The sequence below is a fragment of the Alligator mississippiensis genome, chromosome 1 (assembly GCF_030867095.1).
Source record: "Alligator mississippiensis isolate rAllMis1 chromosome 1, rAllMis1, whole genome shotgun sequence".
Lineage (NCBI taxonomy): Eukaryota > Metazoa > Chordata > Crocodylia > Alligatoridae > Alligator > Alligator mississippiensis.
The window spans coordinates 298,762,832-298,789,752 of NC_081824.1; the positions used below are offsets into that span (position 1 = coordinate 298,762,832).

A 26,921-nucleotide genomic window follows, 5' to 3' on the forward strand; every position below is an offset into this window, starting at 1 on the left:
CTGTTGCGGCACCTAATAGTGTAAGGAATAGTGCCCTTGGCCATAGGGATGGGTCTTGAGCACACCTTGTCTACCTACTCCTACTTGAACATGCCAAACCCAGGAAGTGTAAAAGAGTACCTATGTACATGTGTGCATACAAAAGGGAGGATGATATCCCAGAGCACCTTCAATGGCATATTTCTGAGCTGGAGTGCATGAGTGAGAGGGGTGTATTCAGGAGTCCTTGACCTTTCACAATAGAGATACAGTGCAGACGTTCTGTATTGTGCTACAGAAGGTATGGGGGCGGTGGGGGTGGTGTTAATCTGAAAATAGCTCTAAAGAGGGAATTGAAGAAAAGCATTTGAATTCTTAAGTTTCTTCAGCTGCCTTTGTTTTATATTTTAAAGAAGGCCCTCTGGATTCCCATTAGATGGGCATAATGCATTAAGAATGCTCGTCTACTGGTCTTTGAGTGGGGAGTTCAGATTCTCTCTCTCAAGTCACCACATATTTGTACCTCAGGGCTGTCCAACTCACTTGGCCCCATGGGCCAGATCTAGGCCTGCATGCTGCCTCTGGGCTGTCAGCTGGATAGTCCTGCTATACCTTTGTACCCATGAATGTTGGCAAGGTAACAAGTATGGGACAATTTATGGGAAGAGGCTAGGTTGGCGAGATCACTGGAGCATCACAAAGACACAATGTACCAAAACTGAACCAAAAAATCCCGCCTCAATAAATAACATGAGCACAGTGTCTATCAGTACTGTGCACAAGTATTGTACGTGCCAATTTGAGCATGATGGTATAGGCAATGAAATGAAGAAATGTACATTACATCATGATTTGGGCTGCTACTCATACACGCTGATCGTACAGCAAACGGTTACCACAATGTTTTTCCGGCTGAATGCACACGGCTTGGCTAGTTAATGGAGGAGAATTACACAAGCAATATAATGGAATGTCTGAACAGCTACTGTAATTAACCCAGCAGGAAATTCATTCCCAAGTGGCTACTGGTGAGAAGTGAGTTTGGCAAGGCAACAAGCACAGATTAAAGTTATGTTAATTTTGCTAACAGCACTGTTACAATCTAAGATGACACATTCTCCTTTACATTTATCCAGGTGTTACTCTTGGAAGACACAAAAATTCTACAGTGGCAAAACTACCAATTTCAACTAGTATCTTTAAGCAATAAAGCCAAGACCTCCATATTTAAAAAAGCAGACATTTCTGTCTTTTTACTGCCATATTGCAGTTTAGTGTCTGCAGATGAAAAGGTTAATCTTAAAAAAAATGCCGTTTTACCAAAAAGAATCTGATAACAAACATCCCATATACTCTATAAATCCCTATCAACAATTAAAAACCTAAAATAATCAAAACATAAGCCCTTTCTTGAAGCAGAGTTCTGACTCTGGAAACTGAGAAGGCCAAAGACACTGTGAAATCCTTAGAAGATTTTATTACTGCTATCAATTTTCACATAAAAGGCACTCATACTTTAAACAGGCAGGAGCATGATGATCCAAAACAAACACAGGTTTGCACTAAAAGATGGTAAGAACATGATGCAGCAAACATTTGCAATAACTGGAAGAGTCTAGCAACAAATTTTGGTAAGCAACGATACAAACTTAGTATCTAGAATTAAAACTTACACCCTTAATAATTGTTTTGAGGAAATTATTCTACAATTCAGGCAATTTCTGAGCTTTTCTTTCCCTCTAGACACACACATAAATTCTTTAAAAAAATGCTTCTTTGCATCCCAACACACGTACACAAAGCCCCCTACATTAACTTGCTGAAAAAAAACTTTTTCCATCTTTTTGCTACATCATTATTTCTCCTCCAAAAACTCACTTATTTCCATTGAAAAGGAAATCTACAAACCAAGGGAATTTTTAGAGTCCTAATTTCCAAAAGTGGGGGAAGTAACTCAATATGAAATATGCTAGCTATCCATACCATACTTGGTGTGGGCTACAGGGGATGACCTGGGGGGAAGGATCTGAAGATACAAGGTAACCTACGGGTTAGTGACCATCAATTGATTGGATTTCCAATCCGGCGAAGGGTGGAAAGATAACCGTAGGGCAGAAGTGATAGACTTCAGAAAGGCCAACTTCAATATGCTCTGGAGATTAGTTAATAAGGCACTGATGATCAGGAGCATTGGTGAGATGGGAGTCCAGGAAGGGTGGTCGTTTCTAAAGGGAGCGATCCTTCGGGAGCAGGAAGAGACAATCCCATTGTGCGTGAAAGGAGGCAAAGGGGACAAAAACCCCTCTTGGCTGAACAGGGAAATCCAGGAAAGCCTAGGGGAGCAAAAACAGGCATACAGGCTGTGGAAGCAGGGGGTAGCTACCAAGGAGGAATATACCTACTTGGCTCACACTTGCAGGGAGTCAGTTAGAAAGGCCAAAGCTACAATGGAACTTAGGCTGGTGATGAAAATTAAAGACAACAAAAAGTCCTTCTACAGGTATATAGGGAGCAAAAAGAAGGCACAGGCATAGGACCCCTACAGGGAAGACTAAGGCAATTGGTGACAGATAGGAGGGACAAAGCTGAGCTTTTCAGTGAGTTTTTTGCTTCCGTATTCCTCAACATGGATCAGGACAAATCTCCCAATTGGATTAAAGATGAGCACAGGAGGGAAACCAGGCCACCAACTGTTAGTGCCGACTTAGCAAAGGGACACTTGGAGGGGCTGGATGTGTTTAAGTCAGCAGGCCCAAATGATCATCATCCAAGGGTGATGAAGGAACTGGCCAATGTCATAGCAGAACCACTGGCCAGGTTGTTTGAATACTCATAGTGCTCAGATCAGGTCCCAGAGGATTGGAAAAAGGCCAATGTGGTCTCTATTTTCAAGAAGTGGAGGAAACAGGATCTGGGTAACTATAGGCCAGCCAGCCTCACCTCTGTCCTTGGGAAAACCTTTGAAAAAATTATTAAGATTATTAATATTTGTGGGAGAGTCCAGCAGGAAAAACAATGCTGAAGGGCAACCATCATGGGGTCATAGCAGGTAGATCCTGCCTGACTAACCTCATTTCGTTTTATGACCAGGTCACAAAATGCTTAGATGCAGGGAACAAGGTAGATGTTATCTACCTGCATTTTAAGAAGGCCTTCAATATGGTATCTCATCCTATTCTCACAGATGAACTGAGCAGCTGTGACAGACATGATAACACAGTCTGGTGGATGGCAAATTGGCTAATACAGGCTTGTCCAACATATGGGCCATGGGCCACCATGCAGCCTGCCAAGCCATTTTCTGAGGCCCAAGGTCCCTCACTTGGGACAGGCGGGTGGGGGAGGGGAGGGGAGCTGCTCACCCCCGCGGGGCCGGGCTCATCACGTGAGCCGGGTCCTGCCACCGCCGCCCCGAGGGCTGCATGGTGCGGGGCTGCCCCAGCCACGCCTGACAGGATGAGCTGGGGACAGCACCGGCTTTTACTTCTTTCCGGCTCGGCCTCTTGCCCCCAGCATCCCACCCACCTCCGGGGATCCACCGGGCTCGGTGGCCGCGGGGTGTCAATGGGGCATGGTGCCTGGCGCAGGCAGTTGGCAGGGCAGCCCCGGGCGGGCCTCGGCAGGCAGGGTCCTGGTGTGACCTCTGCGGGGCAAGGCGGTGGGAGCTGGTGTCTGCTGGACCCCGCGCTCCAGGCTCGCAGCGCTGAGGCCGCCAGGGCTGCATGCGCGGGCGGCCAGGCACCACAGTAAGCGGGGCTGTGCGGGTGAGGGGCTGCGGTGCAGCGGCCACCTCACTCCAGCCCCCCTCAGGCAGCGCCGGCTCGTGGGGCTGTGCTGCTCGGGGGATGGGGATGTGGAGCTATTTATTTCTCCCCTTCTCTGGGGCAGTAGCTGGCTGGATGCAGAATGGGTCCCTCCTGCCCCTGCCAACCAGCAGCTACCGTGAACCTTGCAGTAACAGGCAGGTGCAGTAGGGCTGCACAGGCAGGGTTTCTCTGGCCCAGGACAGAGGGTGTTTGAATATGGCTCACCAGCCCACTGGGTGATAAAAAGTTCATGATCCGGCTCCACATTCAAAAAGGTTGGATACCTCTGGGCTAATATGATGCACCCAGCAAGTGGTCGTGGATGGATCACCATCGACCTGGAAAGATGTGAGCAGTGGAGTTCCCCAAGGTTTGGTCCTTGAACCAGTGCTGTTCAATGTCTTCATCAGTTACTTGGATGAAGGTGTGAAGAGCACTCTGTCTAAATTTGCAGATGACACCAAATTATGGGGTAACATAAACACACTAGGGGTCAGGAAATGAATCCAGGCAGATCTGGACAGGTTGGAGAAGTGAGCAGAGTAGAATGGGATGCAATTCAACAAGGACAAATGCAAAGGGCTGCACCTAGGGAAAAGGAATCACCAACACACTTACAGGCTGGGGGGTGACCCTCTCATCAGCACTGTAGCAGAAAGGGATCTCTGAGTCATAGTTGACTCCAAGATAAACATGAGCTGCCAATGTGATGAAGTGATTAGTAAAGCTAACTGCACTTTATAGTGCATTAGCAGGTGCATTACAAACAGGTCCAGGGAGGTGATACTTCCCCTCTATGCAGCACTGGTGAGGCCGCAGCTGGAGTACTGTGTCCAGTTTTGGGTGCCGCACTTCAAGAGAGATGTGGATAACCTTGAGAGAGTCCAAAGGAGGGTCACTCATATGGTTGGGAGCCTGAAGGTAAGGCCCTACAAGGAGAGATTGAGGGACCTGAATCTCTTCAGCCTCTGCAAGAGAAGGCTGAGAGGGGATCTTGTGGTCACCTACAAATTCACCATGGGGGGACAGGAAAGGATAGGAGATGCTCTGCTTACCAGGGCACCCATAGGAGTAACTAGAAATAATGGCCACTTAACTAGAAATAATGGACAATTAAGACAGAGAGCAGATTCAGGTTAGACATCAGGAAGAACTTCTTTATGGTAAGAGTTGCCAAAAATCTGGAATGGGCTTCCAAGGGAGGTGGTGCTCTCCCCACCTTAGGGGTCTTTAAGAGGAGACTGGACAATCACCTGGCTGGGGTCATATGACCTCAGCGCTCTTTACTGCCTGGGGCAGGAGTCGGACTCAATGATCTGCTGAGGTCCCTTCCGAAATATTATAATATTTCAAAGATTTCATAGACACTAGGGCTGGAAGGGACCTTGGAAGATCATTGAGTCCAGCCCCCTGCCCCAAGGGCAGGAAGTCAGCTAGGGTCAAAGGATCTCAGCAACATAAGTGTCCAAATGCTTCTTAAAGAAGTCCAGAGTAAGTGCTTGCACTACCTCTGGAGGGAGTCTATTCCAGGCCTTGGGGACTTGGACAGTAAAGAAGTTTTTCCTTATGTCCAGCCTAAAACAGTCTTGGAGGAGTTTGTGACCGTAAATATCTATGAATCTATACCGCTCTACCTGATGACGTGTGATAGTCTGATGTTTTATAATGCTTTACCAATATTTTTACATACTCTGAACACAACATGTACCAGTCCATGTAACTAATATATCATTCATTAAACATGGCTTCAAAACAAGATGTTATCCTAAGCCACATTTAATGAATTATCAACCAAGCCCTTCTCTATCATAACAGAGGGATTGAAAGGGACATAGTCTTCATCTTGTAGGCATGGAAAGTTTAGCTCAGTACTTTCAGATTTAATAAATCATTACAAACAAAAACTGCAAAAAGTTTAACAATACTTTAAAAACAAACAAACAACCTCTTCCCTCCAATCTCCTCAAGTAAATGGAGAGGATTAGTTAGTATTCAGAAAGGGTTCTTCCATGTTACAAATTAACTGGATACATTTGCCTAAGGTGTAAAGAGGTGGAACATGACCGTACATCCAGCTTATGAGAAGTTCTGGCCCAGAGAAAAGATATTAAAAGCCAGGTGTCTGATCACCTTTGGGATGCATCTACACAAGATGCTAAATGTGCAGTAAACTAATTCTACTGCACATTGCTTGGCAGGCAAAAACTGTGCTAATGTAGAGTAGAATTAGTCTACTATGCATTAGTGTCATACAAAAGCGTGCACTGGCACTACTGCACAACTGCACAGTAGCACCAATTATGGTGCATTAAGATGGTACTTGTTTTTACAGGTACTAAGCATAATGCGCCATAGTTACAGTGCATTAATGAACATGTAGACACACCCATTATACCAGTATTAAAAACAAAATCATTAGGATATATTGACTGGACCAGGACTTCTTAATAATGGTTCTGTTCAGCTGCAGTAAAAAGAGAAAGGAGGTTCAAAAGGTTATATAAGTTTGGAATGTTGTGGAGACAACTACTGAAAAACACAAGCAATACAGAAGCTTAACGCAACATAAGATCTCCTGTGATCCGACTTGTGAAAGCAAACACTCACTTTGGTTTTGAAGCCTGAAGAGTGAAATGCATCTCTTTCTGTGTCAAAATAAATTAGACACACTTCAATTTGTAAGAAATATCTTATAATTAGAGGGTAAAATTAGAGGGTAACAAGTTTCAAGTGGGGGTGGCAGAATCATACAATAGCAGCAGACCATTTCCTTAGTCAGAGTTTGATTATACACAAGTGGGATTAGTGAATTTCATACTTGGAAACAGCCTTTGGGAATGCAGCAGAGGTTTTCCTGCCACCCAAACGAGCATCAAGTGTGTTTTCTCCTCTCTAGAATAAGGTTTGCTTGCTCCGAGTTTTAGAAATATGAGACCATTCATTCTCCTGTACAGTAAACAGTCAGGCTTCTAAATGGAAGTTTAGTGTTCATTTTGTTAACACATGAAACAGTAAGTGGACCTCATAATCACTACTCAGGAACATAAAAAGATGAAAATCCAAGGCAAGAATATATTAAGAAGGTGGTACCATGAAAATACCAACCAGCTTAGAAGCACATGGCAAAAGGCTTGCTTGGAAGTGCCATCCTGCCTGAGGGCTCTCCTTAGGTAACTTCAAGATGAAAAACAAACAAACAATCTCAGGGAAAGGGCACTGAATTTACACAATATCATCTCTAGCACCAGTGTCTGGGGATAGAGTAAACTGTGAAGAATCCCCAGGCTCCATTTGCAGTAGGATGTCATCCACAAGCTTCCTCCGGAGTTTGCTTTTGATTTCTAATATGAATACTCATGTCCTAAAGCAGGAGTGGATTTACAAACGTTAGGCCCAGTTTTGAGAGCCTCTCCAAGCTGGCTGCTGGGCTTGTTCAGTTGGTTACTTTTAAATGATTCCTCTCTGCACAAGAATGTGTTCCTCCCTCTATGACTGTTCTGCCCCAGAGACTTTCCGATGTCTTAGCTAAATTGGCTATACTTCAATAGGGACAACCAGGTAAGTCAGTAGAGCAGTTCTACATTACATACAGGTTTATGAAATCTGAATCTCTCACATGACCCTATATAAATATATAGGACAAAGAGGGATTAATTTTGAAATCTTAGTAATTCCCATTAAATAACCATGCAAAAACTCAGTTACCATACTTACTGTCCAACTTTCCATCTTCTAAGATCTGTAATTGTAACTCTTTTGATCTGGCATTTAATTCACTGTGAAACAAACAAAACTGTGTTAAGCCTTCATGGGCCTTATTTTATTTATCTTTTATTTATATGTTTTATTGTACATTCATTTTGAATTATCTGTCCCCCTCTGCTTCACACTAGACTACAGTATGTCTCACTAGTACAACTCAAACCAGTCTCTGGGAAAGCTGAACAACAACATGTCAAGGACCTTACTGAGAACTTGCATCTAGCACCACCTGATCTTAATTAGCTTGAGGAAAAGGGGGAAAAGTGAAGGAAGACTGAACTGGAAGACTGAAATTGGATCTCTTTAGCATTATCACTAGAGTTGGATTGCCTGAATGTTTCCATTAAAAATGGCCTTTATATAAACACTGCCTCAAGTGTTATTATACATGAACAAGAATCAGCAACCTGTAGGTATGACATGATCAGCATGACAAATTTTTGCTTCCTTACTGAAATGTATATTCCTTTATTCATTACTCTGCCTCCCCTCACAGTCAGTTAATGGACGTGAGGCATAATGGACATGTGTTGTGAAACTCCCTCTAAAGTTCATTCTATTCCTCCTGTGGTAAGTCCAAGTGCTCAAAAACATATATTTACATTATGCCTCTGTTTCAGCAGCACAAGATGTTCAGTTGCAGCTGTATCACCTCCACGTGAAGGCATTACTGACTTAAGCTCAGCGGGGTGGGGGTTGAACCACAGAGACTTCCAAGGAAGTCAAAGGGTGCAGCAGAAAGTCAAGTGGTGTTGGCTTGAAAAGTGCCACCAATATGATCCTGGGGCACCATCCCTGAAAGGGAGGAAAGAAGGCATACAACCAAATCCTAACCATTAAGGATCCATAACAACCTGGCTTGGGTCCAAAGTGAGATGGTGCTCTGGCCCAATTGCTACAGTGGTGGCTTTTCCTTCACATAGCTTCTCCTTACTTGGCCTGCTGCTGCTGCTGCTACCCATTTCCTCCCCCAAAAATGGAGGCCCTGGCACCACTCCTTGCCGCTGACCCCCAACCCTAGTAAAAGTCCTGACCAGGGCTGGACCTGAGGCTCTGTGGGCTGGATGGTGCTAACCCCTGCACCAGAACTTTCTTGCAAGCCTGTCTATCTTAGGCACTTCTAAAAGCACCCGTTACTATAAAGAGACCAATATCCCTAGTGTCACAGTCAAATTCCAGTTACATTAATCACATCCTGCTTGCTTGACCTTCCCCTGCACTTTCAATAGGAAAGGGTATTCTTTGAAACTTCCTGTCCTAAAATACTGGGTGATACAGCTGCTATGCTATGTTGAACAGACACCTCTGTTCCACCAACAGGTGGTAGAAGTGGTTTGCAAAAGCAGTAGATCTATTCTGGAGCTTTTCAGAATGTTTTATGAACTAGAGGGTTATACAAGTATTGCCCACCACCTCTGTGCTATATCCAGCAGTGTGGTTGCAAAGAATCTTGTTGTTAAGCAAGAGGGTTGAGCCTGGGGCTTTACAAAAAGGCTGCAGTCTTAAGGCTTCTCATCACTTAATCAGAAAACAGAACTATAAACTAACACAGGACTGAGGTGTCTGAAAAAGGGTGCTTCCTGGTTAATGAACTTTTATTAGACCTAACAGCAGGATGAGGGACAATCAGCTTGCACTGGACAAAGCTTCCATTTGAGCACATGGTAGAATAAGAGAGCTTTCAGAATTGCTTTATGATGCATGTTCAAAGGGCCAGATCCAAAACGATAAATATATACCTCCAACTTCAAATTCCTCTCTGCTGTTAAATCATAGGCTTTCCTGCACATTTTAATGGGACCAGCTTTTTGCAAGTCCCATGCTACCTCAGACTATATGTCCTACCACTTCTCTTTCAAAAGAAACAACTTATTGATAACTGCTGCTCTCTCTCTCAGCCCTATTGCCTCTTCTGTATGAACTCTGCAAATGGAGCTCAGGCAGGCAACCCTCACAACTATAGACCTGTGCTCTTCTATGGTCCTTTCCCCTTTACACTGCAGAACAGATCGTTGCAGATTTCATTCCACACCACAAGCTGGGAGTGAAGCAGTCACTAATCCTCTTTTGCTAGATCTGTTCTTTGTACACTAGTCTCTTTTCCTTGGATAAGAGAAGAGTTAAACAACAAAGGTTGTGCACACTTCCTATAGCGCACACTTTTAGATAGTTTAATATTCTTACTTTCTTATGCACCTATATTAGAAGCTATATTTCTATGCTCCCGGGTCCTGAAAATAAAAGTGATTTAGAAATCCACGTCAACAGTTGCCATAAGACAGTACCAGCACAACACTTTGTCACTTGCTATTGTCCTATCAAATTTTTAGAAGACTTGGACAGAATATTTTAAAGACATTATTCCTTCCCCTAAGTAGAAGGTCACTGCAGGATGTGAAAACATTTAATAGAAGCCATTATCTCAGTGCAAACTCACAAGATGAACTCCTCCTTCCAAGACAGGTTTGTGGCATTTTTGGTTACAGAACTGGAGAATTTCTGTGGAGGATCATTCAACTGACTTACACATATGAGGTTCAGGCTGCCTGTAATAGGGAAAGAGAAACACACAATAGTTGACTTCACCAGGAAGTATATTTGCTTAAAAGGTGTGCAAGACAGGCATCTTATATACTGTGCATTTTTATCGACCACTGGGAAAATGCTGCCTCCCCATGAAACTCTCCTTTCCTCCATTTATTTGCATTACGCTAATATCCAGACACTCCAGTCGAAACAGGGGCCTTACTATTCTACATGCAATACGAACATAATAGGAAACAATTCATGCCCTGATGAGCTTACATTAATTTTAGACAAGAAGTGAAAAATGTGGGTGAAGCAAAGCCTGGAGGGATGGGGAGAGGCTGCGGGTAACAATAACAGGAAGTGCTATTATAAAGAGCATCTAAGTGGTTTGAGATATGCATTTTTAAGTGACCTGGAGTCCCTACTGGCCATGTGCCAAGCAGAACTGCCAATGAATAATTGATGCGGACAATTTTTAAAAAATTAATCAGGCCAGTCGAGGGAATTGGTCTACTAATGCACAAATGTGTATGGGGGTTGTAGGAAAAAAGGTGTTTACTAGGTAAACTAGTGAATTTCCATGCAGGAATTGTTTGTATCAACAATGAATATTTGTATTTTTCAGAAACTATACAAGATAATGATTTTTTTGCATTCAGGTTCAGAAGTCACTGCTTTTCATCTTGGGATTCTGGAATATCCAGAAGAGTGGCAAGAAAACACATGCACATCTGCATTAAGATTTGTAGGCAGAAATAAAGTTACATGCTACTCTAGTTCTTCTGCCAATTATTTACATCAAATTGTTTAAGATGTGCATTACTTGAACCCTGTATATGAGAGATGATCCACGTAAACACAAAGAGTCTACTAGTGAACGTTAGCTTTTAAAATAATCCGTAGCATCTGACAAAGTAGGAGGTTGCCTATGAAAGCTCATACCTCTTTGAGCCAATTAGTGTCTAAGGCACCACCCTACCAACAAATCCTTATTAAGCCATTGTTATGGGTAGGTTAAAGTTCCTTTAAGGTTAAATTGGTTTAATTGAAGTAGAAAACAGAGAGGTAATTAGCTGTGTTAGTCTAAAGTCAGGGAGAAAGCAGGATACATTTGCACCTTACAGTCTAACTATAAAGCATATCAGAGATGTACTTTTGACTTAAGCAAATAAATTTAAATTAAAAAAAATTAAAAAATACATTTTAAATGTAGATATATCAATCTATAAGGTAGAAATCTACCCTTCCTTAAGACTCCTAGAGCATTTAGCACTCCAAATACTACCTTGAAAAACTTCTTTGCAATAGGTTATCTAGGGCTTTCTCGCATCCTTCCCACCTCCAGAACAGAAGGATTACACAAACAACATGAAGCAGAAAATTAAAGCTATTATACCCCACTGCAAGAGGAGGATAAACATAGGTAGGGAGAGAGTGTAATTGTAATTAACCAAACTGTAATTTGGCAAGACTTAACAACCATGAGCATACAAAATGCTCTAGGATCACTAGTGACAAGAGATGACAGGACCTCAGTTTATCTCTCTCACAAAAACATTTAAGCAGGCAGGCTTGAGCTTGAAGAAGTTTAAATACTTGCAAGACAGGCTGAAAGCCTCCTCCTCAAACATACGCGGCACAACTGGTTTCAGAGGACAGTGACCTAGTTTTTGGTTTCACTCTACATTTGGCCCAAACCAATGACTCAGCCACTCTCACAGCATGTCTTTATTCAGACAGGACATTTTACCGATGATTTTGCTCCTGAAGGGATCTCTCAGGATTTCTCAGTGTATAATAAAGCAGCTTCAGATCAAGCAACATGCAATTCAAGATCAGTGCTGTTTGGGTGAATCACAATATGATATAATAGTGTTTGTTGGTCTCTCCCTTTTTTATATAGCTAAACTGTCATCTTTCTAGAACTAGAAAGTCAAACTCACTGACCATGTTTACAGGTTCATTTCATTGTTCTGCAGAGAAGAAAACAAGAATGATGGATTTGTTTACAAGAGAGTGGATGTATGAAGGTTAAACAAGAACCATATCTAATAATCATCTCAGTGTAATACCAAGTCACTTAATCATATACCAGAATGCAACAGCTTATGTTGGGTCAGTTTTTAAAACAGGATTGGCAACTGATTTAAGTAGTAAGTTTGAGAACTGCTTAGCAACGATGCATATGAAATGGCTCAAAAGGCTTCCTTTAAACTTTTTATTAAGATTTAGCTTTGCAGATTTTTAGAGCTGAAATAGGTCCACAGATTTCCATGAAAATTAGTTATTTCTGCTGGACCACTTCCAACCACTTCCCAGAAAATCTGCCTCCCTCAGTTGAGGTTCTCTGAGGGTTTTCCTTAGTTTTCCTACATGCCCAAATGGAAATATCACACCCACCCAACACATACTTAGAACTGCACACAAGTAGTCTATGTCCTTCTCTTCTCAGGCTGCCCTTGATAAATATGCTTAAGAACAGCCTCTGTATTCTCACATTAGCAACAGGGTCTTCTGCTCCTCCTTCCTGGTCTCAGGCAACGCAACTCTTGTTAAAGTCTCGTCATAAAGGAACCACTGCTGTCTCAGAACACCCCCTTAATTGGGAGGGAACGGGGGGCAATTTACCATGGTTTGCCAGGGTTATGGAAGGAGCCCACCACAATTTGCACAGTGTATAATACCCACTATTCTGGTCCCCAGGGCTGCTTATACATGTCCCAGGGGTTTACTTCGGTTTAATTCTCCCTAAATTGAAGCGGTAGGTGTTTAAAAACACCGCTTTGGTGAGCTGCCAATGGGTGGAGCGGTCCCTGAGCTGCGGGGAGAGGCTAGTGCTGCTTTCTGCAGCAGCGGTGGTGTCTCCCAGGCTGTACCCACCCACAGGCACCTGGCCTAGGTGCTCCTGGGAAGCACCAGCCAGGCCCCCACCCCCGCAGCCATGGAGGGAAGCACCAGGGCCCCACACAGCTCAGGCAGGCTCTGGAGAGAGAAAAAAAAAAGATCAGGCTCACAGCTTTTTTTTTCTCCCCCTTCAGTGGGTCCTGCCTGGACGGGCTGCCTGCACAGCCCCTGAGCTGCACAGGGCCTGGTGCTTCCCTCTGCAGCTGTAAGGTAGCAAACCAAAGCAAGTTGGACATGTTTTATTTTGCTGTGTCCCAAAGTCATTTAATGCACAAGACGCTGCTGACAGCGTAAACAGCTGTATCATTAAAGCGGTGCAAAAGGGCATTTAAGCCACTTTAAAGGTTAATTTTGTGGTATGTACAAAGGCCTCTGGAGCCCAAATATGGCATACCACAGAAGTCATCTGCTCAGTATGGCTTTGGGAAACAGTTAAAGGGATACTTCCCATAATGGCATTAGGGTATTGAAGAAGAAGTTTTCTTGTGGTGGAGACTGGCTGCTAAAATCCTTTTTGGAATAATTATTTAATGCTGCTTGCATGTTGTTGTGTGCCAAGGTGCCTTGAGCTTTGCAAAAGAGTCTCAATTATTTAAATGAAAATAGAATTATCCATCCCATGTACTCATTCTAGGAAGTAGAGAGGACAGAGGAGAGAGAACACATTCTGCTTGACATGGGGGCAGCTGATGGGAAAGGGAAATCCACATCCTGGGAGAAAATAAATTAACTTATCTGATCCACCCAATTGCAATACATTCCATCCAAAAGCGTGATCATTAAGACTTTTTTGTTAATAGTGCTCTCCTTGTAGCTTTGAAGCAGAACACCTGCTGCATTAAAGTAACTGTTTCACCTGCAGCACTGGGATCCATCAGGGTAGCCATGATATCCTTTACTAGCAGTTTCAGTTCATGAGCCCTTGGAGGTTTAGGGGGACTGGTGCCCTGAGGAAGAGTTCCTACGTTCTGTACATTCTGTGAAAATGAAGCAAGACAAGAGATGATGTAAAATGCTACTGGATGTGTCACATGCTCACAACCACCATGTTAAATTATTAAAAAAACAAACAAAAATCCTGGAGTGTAGCATTAGCTATTCATATGAGTTGTGTATTCCAAAATCTTCTGTGCCAATGGTTATGCAATTTTATACGTTTCCCATGTTAGACTTATTCACCGAGTCATGAATGCCTTTTTTCTTGAGATCAAAATATTAACAAAAAAAGGAGCTGGAAAAATGCCTGTACTCACCTGTACCTCCTTTATGTCTGTAGGCTTTGTACTCAAAACTACTGATGGAGAAACTGAAATAAACAGATTCTCCAAAATATCTCTGAGAACAGATATTGCACATGTCCCAGGCATCTGACCCTAGTAAGGAAGAAAACAATTCATGCTTCTAATTAATCAGGAGAAGCAATATTAAATACAGAAATTCATTTGACAGCTGAGCATGCAGTCTACTCTAATATCAGAGTATGCTTTGTCAGAAGAAGGTCTACTGCCAACAACCAGACATGGTGAGCAATTATTTAGTCACTTGATAAATAAAAAACAACACATGAGAGACAGAGACCAAAAATATGCGGTATAAAAATCAAATGCAGTACTGACATACAGAAAGGGTAGAGTCCTTACCAACATCAAAATGGAATCTCAATGATTTCACACACTATAACACTGGACCATCTCACTGGTACATATTAAACAGACAGAAGAAAAAAGATGAAGCATATTATCAGATAGTGTCAATCAGCACAGCTCCACAGACTTAAATGAAATGGTGCTGATTTACAATAGCTGGGAAGCAGTGCCTCGCAGTCAACACAGACCAATCAGTAGGGTGAAACTTAAGACTCTCTCAATCTTAACCGTGTAATCACATCTTGAGTTTTTACCTGGCGACATGTTAATGCAATTAATGGTGAGATAAAACAAAGAACAATCCACAAAGTTACTACACAAAAAGTGTGGCCAGGCTGGGGCTCCCAGCCCTGAAGTATACCCCCATGGCTGGGAGCCCTGAGAGCTGATCTGGGCTCCCAGCCTGGGGACACACCATGTGCTCCTCTGGCTGGGAGTCCCAAGCTGGGCTGGATAAACTAAGCCCAGATCAGCTGACAGAGGTTCCAGCCCTGGAAGCTTACCTGGGATTGTGATCCCAGACTCCCTCTTCACTAGCAATAAGCTGTATTGAGATCTGATGCTGGATCCCACAATCATGTCTCCTGCCATGCACATGTGGCATAGCAGGAAGCATGACTGTGAGGATCTCACCTCACATCCTATCAGGCCTTCAGCTGCACATCTGACAGGCCTTATAAATATAGGCTGCTCAAGTCAGGAAACTGAGGCTATTATTCTTATTCAAATTTGTTTATCCACAAAATTCTTTCTAAATGCATTTCACAGCAACATCCATTTATCCTTGATCCTTAATGTTACAGGCATCAAAGTTCATTGCCAAATGTTGTTTATGGAGGTAGCTTTACCAGATTGGTGCATTTTTATATAAAAATAAATTGCAGCAAGTTGTTTTCTGTTGGTCTGGTATAAAGTTTACTGCTGGAGCTGATCAGTGACAACATGCTATTCAAAATTTATTTTTCTTTGATATTTGCAATTGGACAGGGCTTTTAAAATTAAATTATTGCATAGAAGTAAAAATTGGAGGGAAAATGTTCCAGGCAGAATTTAGGTAAGGCTCAACTTCCATTCCTTCGAGATGGACAGCAAAATATACGGACAGGCTGGTGCAGTGCTTCCACAACAGAGAACTCTTCTATGTATTTCTAATAAGCCCCCAATATCCTAAATATCGTATCCCAAGAAACAGATACTGGGCTATATGGAGCTGTGGACTGCCAGTATAGCATTTCTTATGTTCTAAAAGAAGAGCATGCCGTTACTGTCCAAAACTTCTAAAGAAAGGGAGCCATTTTACAGGATCTTATACAACAGAGCTGTCCAACTGGTGGCCCACGGACCACATGTAGCCCCCAAAGGGTTAGCATGTGACCTCCCGGCTCCTGGCCAGCCACCACCCCTTTCCTCCCCCTACCTCACTATTGCTCCTGCTGTGGAAACTGGGTTCTACAGGCTTACCCTCCCTCCTCCAGTTTTTACATCCTGCTCCAGCTCCTGGGGACAAGGTAGCAGAGCAGGAGAGGGCAGGGTGCCAAAGCTGCATGCAAGTGGGAGAGGACCAGGGGCTGCTGGGACTGCACATACAGCAGTCAGGTAGCTCATAGTGCATACAATAAAGGAAGAGATTAGGGCTTCTTGTACTGCAGGTGGGTGGCATGTGTGGTCAGGAGAGAAAGGGGAAGGAGGGTTTGCTCAGGCAGCAAGGGGGAGCCAGGCTTCCTGTACTATGCTTGTTTGGGGGGGGGGAAGAGTGCATGCTAGGCTGCCTTCACAATTAGGGACAAGGGGAGGGGGGGAGGCTGTCCACACCTTAAGTGACCCCCAGGTCTATGGACTGCATCTTGTGCAGCCCCCAGATGACAGCCTGCATGGCATGTGGGCCACAGGTGCCCAGAAGTTGGACAGCCCTCTTATACAATATAAACATATGCATAAATATATATATGCGTTCAGTACACCCAATTTTAGTCACTGGAAGCCATACTCTAAACCACTGGGGGCCAAACTTTTTGGCAAGCATGCCATAAGTTAGTCCTGAACCTTCTCCGCGTATCACTCCAATCCCTTCCTTCTGCCCAAACTGCTGCTCTGCTTTCTGCTTCCTGCCTCGTACTCCCTGCCTGACTTCCCACTCTGCCCTATATACTGCTGTGCTGCCTGTCTCTTCCTTGATCCACCACATGCTACACACAGAGGTCGCCCATGCCATTTGTGGCACAGGTTGTCCTTCCTGCCCTAAAACATTTATTTCTACCAGAGCACAGCATATGCCATGTACTCAATTCAGATGAACCACATTATTTAGGTGGTTAAACAGACCCTGTTGTAAAACCCAAGCTATTTTACAGGTTATTGGAAGAATCAGTCCCCATACTTTGGGCATCCAAATGGCATTAAAATGAACACCCAACTTTGGGAGACCCTGAGCTCCTGCTGCAACACAGTGACCACATGCTGTTAACTCTAAGAACTTGGGAAAGGAATGCCCTATGCATCACAAACCTGAGCTCTTCCCTGTTCTAGAAAGTGAGGCAAATAAATCACCATTACAGGTCTACCTGAATTCAAAGTCAGAGTGCTTTCCTAACCTTTGAACTCTGACGGTTTATTAGGTAAGCCTGAAAAATTCCAACTGGAAATGTCCATAAATCCTATTTTGCTACCCATTGTACAGGGCTGTCCCTTGAATACATGCAGGCATTGTTGACAGAATTAACTAACTGTATGTCACACATACAGACGTGCCTCCTATAACAAGTTTAGGCATCAGGAAAATGAGAAAAAAATAAGGTGGGCAAGTTGCATGACACTGTGCTCCAAAATATCCAAAGGACTATTACAACTCAATTTCCATATTGTCCATTTGGGCATTGTCACCATCCTTTGCACAACAGGGAGGTGTATAGTTAAGTCTTGGTTACAGCCTGTTGAAAACTTCCACTGGGTTTTCAGTTTTGTTTTTTAACAAGACTTTTCTGGGAAAGGGGGTATAAAAAGCAATTTGCTTTGAAGAAAAATAAATATATTTGAAATCTGGAGAATTCCAGGAAACACTAATTTTGGTAACAAGTAAGCTTGCCAACTATCATTAGCTTATTTTTCAAATATTTTTCTCATGCCTGGTTGAAGCAGTTTGCTTAAAGCTTAAACAAAAACCTCACCACATAAGAAATGCCAGCCAGGTAGAGTATTCCATCTTTTTATTCTTCTAGGAAATATGACACATCATAACCAGAAGGAGATATGACTACATCCTCCTTACCACCAAACAACTACAAAGTAAACAGACTATTCCAACTTTTCTCTCAGCCTAATCTGCATAAAATGAACTGTTTCAAACAGGAGATTTTACCACACCTTCAACTCTCCTATGAAATATGAACTTTCATTTCTACCTAGGAAAACTTTTACAATTTTTTCTTCTATGCCTGAAAAAGGGAGCTTGTGCCTGAAAGTTTGCAAATAACGATTTTTTGTTGTTGTTGCAAAAATCTAGTTGGTCTAATAAAACATATCACCTCCACCTTAAGTTCTGATTCCTTAAACAAAAACCTGCACACACATTAACATTTAGAGCTGAATTTTGAATGTGAAACACATACTAATCATGAGGAAAAAAGTAAAAAAAAATTAAAAATCTATAAACAGAGGTGTCTCAAAGATTATATTCCACTTGCTTGTTGACTTCTTCCACTTATTGTTACCAAGTTATGAATACAAGCAATAGAGAAACCATATTATAGGAAAGACCTGGTCATCAGCCAGAATTAAAACCTTGCCTACCTACCCTCCTGATCCAATAAAAGAATATTGGAAAGCACCTAAGAATTTTACAAGGAAGTCTATTTTAACAGCTTTTCAAGACAAGCTGCTACTCAACAGCCAATCGAGAACAGCTCCCAGGGTAGATTCCACTTCAGATTAATTAGGGTATTTCCAAAGTGAAGCAACTATTCAAGAATGAAGCGATTTATTCTAAAATACCAACCAGGCTGGGAATTCTTCTGGAATATCCTAACAATGAATTATTCTGCAACAACAGCTCCTCTACCCCATTTTCTTGTGGAAAATTCTCCCTATGTAGACAAGTTCTCTTTCTTGCCTTCTGCATTTTTCAGACTTCCCTCCTATTCTTGCCTGTGATAAAATACTCTCTCTTTGATAACTCAAGGGTTTTTCTCTGCTCAAGTCTCCTCCTTACTACAGCTCTAAATCCAAAACAAGTTAACATGCAACCTCCACCCCAAATCTCTCTCCCTCTGCCCACACACACGTGCATACACCACATATTAGTCCCTATCTCCATTTAAATATGAGCTTTCATTCAATCCTCCAAACACACGAAATATTAAAACCATAGCCAAGTTACTTCCAAAAATCCATAGATTTCATCTTGGGAATGCAAGACTTGTATGCAAGCAAGATCTTCAGTTCTTCAGAGTCAGACTGGAAAGTACTTTCTTTAAAGAAAAGAAAGTGAGGGGGGGAGGGTATGGAAATAAAGCATCCTTAAAATACAGGACGCTGAAACAATTTCCAAGTGTACACAGTTTACAGGTTTCAACATATTGGTATTTCCCTTCCAACATTAATACAAATCAAATATACACCATCAGAGTATATAACTATAAAACCTATAGTTACTCTAATTAAGGTTTTGTCTGTTTGTTTTCTAAACCCAAGCACAGCACAGCAGATTCTGATGGCTCTCAATACCTGGTAGTCAGTCTTCTAAAAAAACCCAGAGTTTTGAATACTACTGGCCACAATTACTGTGTCAGAACCATTATGATCTGTCAATATGCACTTAGCAACCATTTTATACATGGATAACTGACCATAACTGCTTGGAATGGTATCATTTAGGCTGCTGCACATACACAGTAAATCTACATTTAAAGAAGTCTTCTGAAGTGTGTTTTGTTTTACATTTATGTAAAAATCTATGAAAAAACTGGGTTTTCCCTAGGTCACTAGTCAGTCAGTACATCTCCTCAGAAACAGTTTGGAACTGGACTAAAGCTTAAACACATAAGACACTGCACGCCATACAGGCACCCCCTTAGTGAAACAGGTGTAACAGGCCATAAAAAGGTACAACTCCCTAGTCTGGGAAGAATGAGGGTGAGGATTAATGAATGGTTCCAAATATGTTCACAAATCAGAAAGCGTGAACCAACTGCACACATAAAGGGAACTGCAGAAGGCCAAGGTATTTAGATTCTTTCGTACAAACAAAAATATGCCAAAGTCAACACTGTTTCAAAACAACACTGCCATCCTCTAGTACCAGCCTAGATGGTGCAGGGCCTTACATTTTTCAAATGAACTTGGGAAGCTGTAGTAATATCTTAAATCAAAGTCATTTTATATAAAATTAAGAAAAATCAAAGTATGTCAGAATGAATCCAAAGATACAGCAAAAGGTTTCTTTCTCAGACTGTGTCTAATTTATCTCAACCAAGCTTTAATGCTTAGGCATCTTTGCAGGGGGCTAGGTGCATAGAAAATTCATAATGTAACCTAAAAGATTTTGTTGAAGAAACCAACAGAAACTTATTGACTGACCTCCTGCACTGCTTTTGGGTGGATTTCAATATTCGTTTCTGGAGCATTAATGAAAGACCACACAACTTCAATGTCTTCTCCTTTCTCTTTCATGCAGAGTTCCAGCTGTTGAAATGACATAGGTTATTTTTATTTTTAAAAAGTCTTACAAATAGTTTGCCTTCCACAGAAAAGCACTAGGTCAACCTCATCACTGATGTAAGCAGCTACAGTTCCACAGTGGTCAGTGATGCCAACTTTACATTTAACTCTTAAGTTATAGTATTCTGAGAAAATAGAAAGCGTTATTTCAGCTTTTAGAGTGTAATCTGGTTATGGATCAAAAATATAAGATTTATATACCAAAATGTTTAGTATCAGTCTACAAATATATAAATACAATGTTCTTTACCTACATCACTCTCCCTGGAAGTTTATACAACTAGCTGGGACACATGAATCTTTTTAAGAATATAAATGTCTTTGTGACAATGAGGTTCAAATTCACTATCTTGCTGGACCACACTATGACAAGTAAAATAAATGAAAAAAAGAGGTCCAATTACTTTCAAATCTTAGAGGGGAGGAGAGAGGGGGGAAAGACAAAGATTTAAAACAAAGCACTTTACCTGCAAATGAAGTGGAGACAGTTTCACACTGTACAACTGACATTCTGTGGTAGCGTGTGAACTCTGAGACACGCTGACAAAAAATTGAATAGAATCTCCCACTACATCACAAGAAATCACCTGGGAAAAAAAGAAAAAGAAATATGGCCTTCTTCAGATGGTTTCTTGAAAGTAAGGGTAAAATGGTTTAAAAATAGTCTACTCTGTGTAGGCAGAGCAATTAAAGAGTTCAGGAATTCCTAACCTTGGTACATAGCACTTAGAAAAGCCTTAATTTTAGCATATTCATTTAATAAGCCCTAATTAATTGAGAAATACCCCTCATTGTATATGAAGGCAGACTTAAGTGCCTGAATGTCACATCTACACTCTTAGCATGAGCACGAGCACGAGCACGAGCATGCATGTGCTTCTTGCAGTGTTTCAAACCCCTTTGAGATGCCGCAAGATACATGTGCGGGAACAAAAAAACATTCCCCGTGCTGCAAATATGCAGCGTGGGGGCAAAATTTGACACCTGGATATCCAGGTATCTAAACATAACAAAAAAGCAGGGCAGGGCACAGTCCCAGACCGTGCCCTGAGGCAACCAAAAGCTTGGTCCTCCACAGAGTGCCAGAGTGTCTCTATGGCTGCCTCTTTCCCCAGTACTGCTGCAGTGACCTGGACCTGGGCCCTGTGCCAGGTAAGTAGGGGGTGGAGAGGGGGCTGGAGGAGGGGATAGGGGAGTATGGAGGGGCCCTGCCTGGCCCCAGCCCCCCACTTCCCCAACTCCCCAATCTCTCCCCCGGCTTCTCCCTCCTTCCCCCAGCTCCCCACTTGCTTTCCTGCCTGGCCCCACCCCCGCGCACATCCCACACTCACCTGCATTCCCCCACATCTCTCCACACCCACCCCCACACACATACCCTGTCCCACCCCACTTCTGCAAACTCCACATCCCCCCCATAACACACCCATTGTATGACACAAAATCCAAAAGCAAACATCAAAACATATAGATATTTAGAATTTATTTTATTACGTTGACAGGGACACTGGTAGGCTTCCAAACTGCTTTAATATTGAAAATACAGCAATAAAACATTGCCCAACTGATATTTCTCTCCCTCATTATATATGTAAATATATATATATAGTGGTCTTTTATTCTACTTGTGGAAGAGCATGGATTTGGGGGAATTTAAAAAGTGATTTTGGGGATGCTGCTTCAGCAGTCTATCTGGCACAAGGGGTAGTGTCCCCAGATACCAAGTGGCTGGGCCTCAGAAGCTCCTCAGGGCATGAAGCCTTGAGCTGCTGGCCAGGGCAGTTTTTTATACTGCTGGGGCCAGTACAGGTGCTGGCCCCAGCCTCTAGCTCAGGAGTGGGAGGCCATTCTATCTGGCCCACGGGGCCCCTAAAAAAATGTAGAAAATTAATATTTCTCTGCCCTTGGTTCCTGTCAAATATGTAGTAGGATCCAGGGGAAGCCCTGCAGGCTCCAACAACAGCGGGTCCGCCCGGCCCCACCCCCCAGCCAGAAGCCCCAGCCCTGGCTTCTGGGCTGGGAGCACATGGCTGCCCCAGCGCGGAAAGCTCAAGTAAGCGGGGGGGGACCTCGGGCAAGGAAGGAGCACAGTGGGGGGAAAGCGGCCCCTGCCCGCCCACACCCGGTGCCCCGCGCTGCAGCTGCTTGCAACCCACGTGGGGCTGTCCGGAGCAGGTACAGGCAGCCCCAGGCAAGCTGCAAGCAGCTGCAGCGTGGGGTGCCGGGCATGGGGCAGGGAGGGGCTGCTTTCTCCACCCCGACCCCCCACCCCTGCGCTCAGCACCACTTTGTAACCTGGCCCCACTGCCAGGCTGGCAGTGGGGCAGGTTACAAGCTGGTGCTGAGCATGGGGAAAAGTGGCCCCTTGCCCACCCCATGGCCAGCACCCTGTGCTGCAGCCACTTGCAGCCCACATGAGGATGCTTGTGCCTGCACCAGACAGCCCCGCATGGGCTACAAGCGCCTGCAGTGCGGGGCGCCGGCCATGGGGCAGGCAAGGGGCCACTTTTCCCCATGCTCAGAATCAGCTTCTTCCCTGCTGGCAAGCTGTGTGCTGCCCCCCACCTGTACTATGGGGCTGGGAGGCACTGAGTGTGAGCGTGCAGGGAGCCAGTGGGAGCACAAGGCCTGCACCGGTGTCCCGGGGCCAGTGCCGGTGGGGACCAGAGAAGGGTGGCAGGAGTGCGGGGTCCCAGCCGGCAGGGGCTCTATGGAGCCGGGCCAACTCCCCCCTCCCTGCTGGTGCAGCCCAGCCCGGCTCCACAGACCCCTGCTGGCCTGTGCCCTGCTCTGGGCCCCACCAGTGCTGACCCTGGGACACTGGTCCCAAGACATTGGGATTTTGGTCCCAAGATGGTGACCAGGGGGTGGGGCACCTGTCAAGGGGCGGGGCTACCCATGCAGCCCTTGACAGCCTGCCAAAACTGGGTAAGTGGCCCTCTGCTCAAAATAATTGCCCACCCCTGCTTTAGCTCCCCCTGGCAGCAGATCCGGGAGGAGCTGGGCAGGGTTATTTTGCCCCAAGTGGCACAATTTGCCCCACAGCAAAGTGTATGTCTGGGCATTTGCACTGAGGCAAAAAGCCCCAGCTCAAATTTGTGCCACTTCTATTTGAGCTGCTGAAAGCGCATGTACCTGCATGTGCGGACATGCCCTTAAACTGCAAAAGATTAAGAATTTGAGATTGAAATTTTAAATCAGTATGTCCTCTGAAAGCTTGGGGTGAGCGGGTAAGGGGAGCTCATTTCCTGAGCATTGAATTTAATCTCTCTCATTTCTTACTTCCATTATTTTCACATAACTGATTATTTGTACAAGGTAATACACATAATTCTATAATAAAAAACACAGTTTAAAATGAAGACTCCAAAACCCCAATCTGGTGCTCATTTTCTTTTTCTCTTTCAGCTTCAGCCCACACAGCACCTTTCTTTCCTTTGATTTGAAAACCTGTTAGTAGTATTATTCTTAAAGTCTAATAATATTAAGACACCCCTTTCAAAATCTAAGAACTTTTTTTTAATTAAAAAGGTCCTCCCTTCTTTAGGGTACTTTATCTGCATGTGAACACACACACATAACCCAGCCAAGCCCATTTAATCTTGAGCCAACAGAAGTAACACCTACCCCAGTGCCTGCTCCATCTTTTCCTTTTACCTTGTCTCAAAGAGAACTATACCATAATAGCCAATATTTGTACAACTAGTTTAGAAACACAAAATATAGCATGCTAATGTGGTTATTTCCCAGTGACAATCCGCTAGCAATCCTATCCCCTGCTACCAGTTGAAAGAGTGAAAGAGAGTAACAAAATAAGTTAATTACAAGCTCCATCAGAAAAAAAGAGAGACACTCCAGGTTTGCTAGTGGAAAGTGATATAATATCCTTGCTCACCAAGGGGCACCTTATTTCAGAAGTATTCCAGTTGAAGTCAATGGATGACTCATGAAAGTAAAGCACCCCTGAGCAACATAACATGTAAAGCATTCTGGCATAAAATTAGCCAAATGTGTTTTCATTTAAGAGAAAGTAAGAAATAAAGGAAAATTAAAGCCCGAATGCCCCCTCATTTGTTTTTTGGGTTTTTTTGAGCTGTTTCTTTCAGATGCCTAGCAGAAATTTCTCCTTATTTTAAATAGACCATTATAATTCTACTCACTTTTAAACAGACCAAGTCCTGCTCCCTGCCATCCTGTGAGTTCATAAATAGGCAGTAGGGCTGTGTGAAGCTTCGGTCCCTGATTTGATTCAGCAGAGATTTGGCCCATTTCAGTGGCCGAATCTCCGAATCAAATCAGAGGGACCGAAGCTTCACACAGCCCTACTGCCTATTTATGAACTCACAGGATGGCAGGGAGCAGGACTTGGCTAAGCAAAATCTTTGATGGATAGGTAGAAGGTGGCTGCTTGCATAAAGAATCCATATTTCGCTAACAAAACTGAACAAAAAGTTTGTGCATCTCAATGTTAGCGACATACAAAAATTCCCTTTCTTTAACTCCCCGACTCATTCACTGGTCCTGAAGTAAGAAGCACATAAAAATATACACTTTCTGTAATAGTGAAAGGAAACTCTTAATGATAGTTGTAAGTCTAACAATTTGAGCGGTTATTTATGGAATTTTTTCCATATAAAACAAGTCCAAAATTTCAGAAACTTACAATTATTTTACTTTCCTTCTCCACTTACTAGCTGGTTTCCACTAGCTACCTCAGCTTCTCTTTCCTTCCTTGTACCTCCCAAGAGAGCTACAATATTGCAGTTATTTTTTCTCCCTGCACAAATGGCAACACGCAGTTAACTGCAAATGCAATTAAAAGTATTTGTTTCCTTTCACATTTCATATGTTGGTTTCCCTCAAATTACATTTTACGTACACGTACTGTAAAAAAAAAATCACTCATTTCACATGTTAATTTAAACATTTTCTTACCACTCAAGATCCTAATACTGCCTAAATAAGTGGGTGCCTTCCCATAATTTTAGTAGGAGGAGAGTTTTTAAGAATGATTTCAGGGTGAGTAACTTGACTTAGCATATTACAAGCACTAGTTGATTTCTTTGAAAGTGCCACCATATAGCAGACTTTCAAGCCCACATTCACCCTTGATTAAGCTGTCTAACAGTCTAAGCAGGGCTGCCTAACTCGTGGCTCATGGGCTGCATGTGGACCCAGAAGGGCTTGCATGGAACCCATGGTTCTTGCCCAGCTGCCACTCCTTCCCCCTACCCCACCATGGCTCCTGCCACAGCATCCAGATTCGTCAGACTCCCCCTCCCTCCTCCAGCTTGTATTTCCTGACCTGCTCCTGGTAGCCAGCACAGCACAGCAATAGGGGTGGGGTGCCCAAGCTGCATATGGGCAGGGCTGCAGCAGGGTTGCCCATGCTGTGTGTGCAGTGGAAAAGGGGGTTGAGCTATTCACTCAGCATGCAACAATGGAAGAAGCAGGGCTGCCTGCATTACAAGTGGCACATGTGGCCCTGAGGGGAAAGGATGCTACACTGCCAAAGCCAAGCTGCTATTGCTGTGTGCACTGTGGGCGGTGTGGGGGTGACAGCTGCATAGTGAAGGAGAGCCCAGTGCAGGGGGGGCACCGACAACTCCAGGGACTGTAGTCTGTATGGTGTATAGCTCCCAGCTGCCCAGAAGTTGGACAGCTCTGATATAAACAGTAAGTTAAAAGTAAAAATTCCTTTCAAGATACAGTCCACAAAAGGAAAAAGAAAAGAACATGATGTTGAAAAGCCAGAAAATTAAAGCCAAGGTTAAATTTAAAATAAACCCAAACATCTGACAATGTTAATTCATAGTCTGGGTGCCTGAAATATCTTTACTCTGTTTCTGGAGGACTGAGAGAGAGAGAACACTCTTAATTCTCCAGAGCAGTTTCAGTAACTAGACAGTTTTACCCCTGACTCATGGATTTAGCCTAAAACTTTACTGTAGAAAAGTCTGTTTGGGGAAAATGTAATTCATATCTTAAAATAGTAAAAACAATAATAAACAAAAATGCCATGGGACCTACAAGAAGCTGTGTACAACTGTAGGCCTCTGCCTTGGTTAGAAATGTCTAGGCAGTAACTTCTTGGCAAACTGCAGGAGGCTCCTGTCCATGCCCCTGCCTTTATTACAAAAACTGCTGAAAAATCTCTTCCAATAAATTCCCTCCTGATATTCCCCAGCCACAGGGGAGGCAAACCCCACTTACCAATGAGGATCCACATCCTGCACACCGGCTTATTGAATAATTTCATAGATTTCATAGACATTAGGGCTGGAAGGGACCTCGGAAGATCATTGAGTCCAGCCCCCTGCCCGAAAGGCAGGAAGTCAGCTGGGGTCATAGGATCCCAGCAAGATAAGCATACAATTTACTCTTAAAGGTGTTCAATGTAGGTGCTTGAACCACCTCCGGTGGCAGGCTGTTCCAGACCTTGGGGGCTCGGGCAGTAAAGAAATTCTTCCTTATGTCCAGCCTGAAACAGTCTTGCAGTAGTTTATAACCGTTTGACCTCGTCATCCCTTGGGGCGCTCTGGTGAACAGACGTTCCCCCAGATACTGGTGGTCACCCCTGATAAAC

The 26,921-nt window shown here is 43.5% G+C and overlaps 1 protein-coding gene across 1 annotated transcript in view; it reads right to left on the bottom strand.

Moving 5' to 3' along the window:
- Positions 1–26,921, bottom strand: part of C2CD2 (C2 calcium dependent domain containing 2) — a 64,704-nt gene that overhangs the window by 20,698 nt on the left and 17,085 nt on the right. Inside the window, exons 3-8 of the mRNA XM_006274587.4 lie at positions 20,806–20,925; positions 20,198–20,302; positions 14,234–14,353; positions 13,837–13,957; positions 9,985–10,093; positions 7,500–7,561 (exon numbers count right to left, since the gene is read on the bottom strand). Of these exons, the coding sequence (XP_006274649.1) occupies positions 7,500–7,561; positions 9,985–10,093; positions 13,837–13,957; positions 14,234–14,353; positions 20,198–20,302; positions 20,806–20,925 (637 nt within the window). The remainder of the gene's footprint in view (positions 1–7,499; positions 7,562–9,984; positions 10,094–13,836; positions 13,958–14,233; positions 14,354–20,197; positions 20,303–20,805; positions 20,926–26,921) is intronic.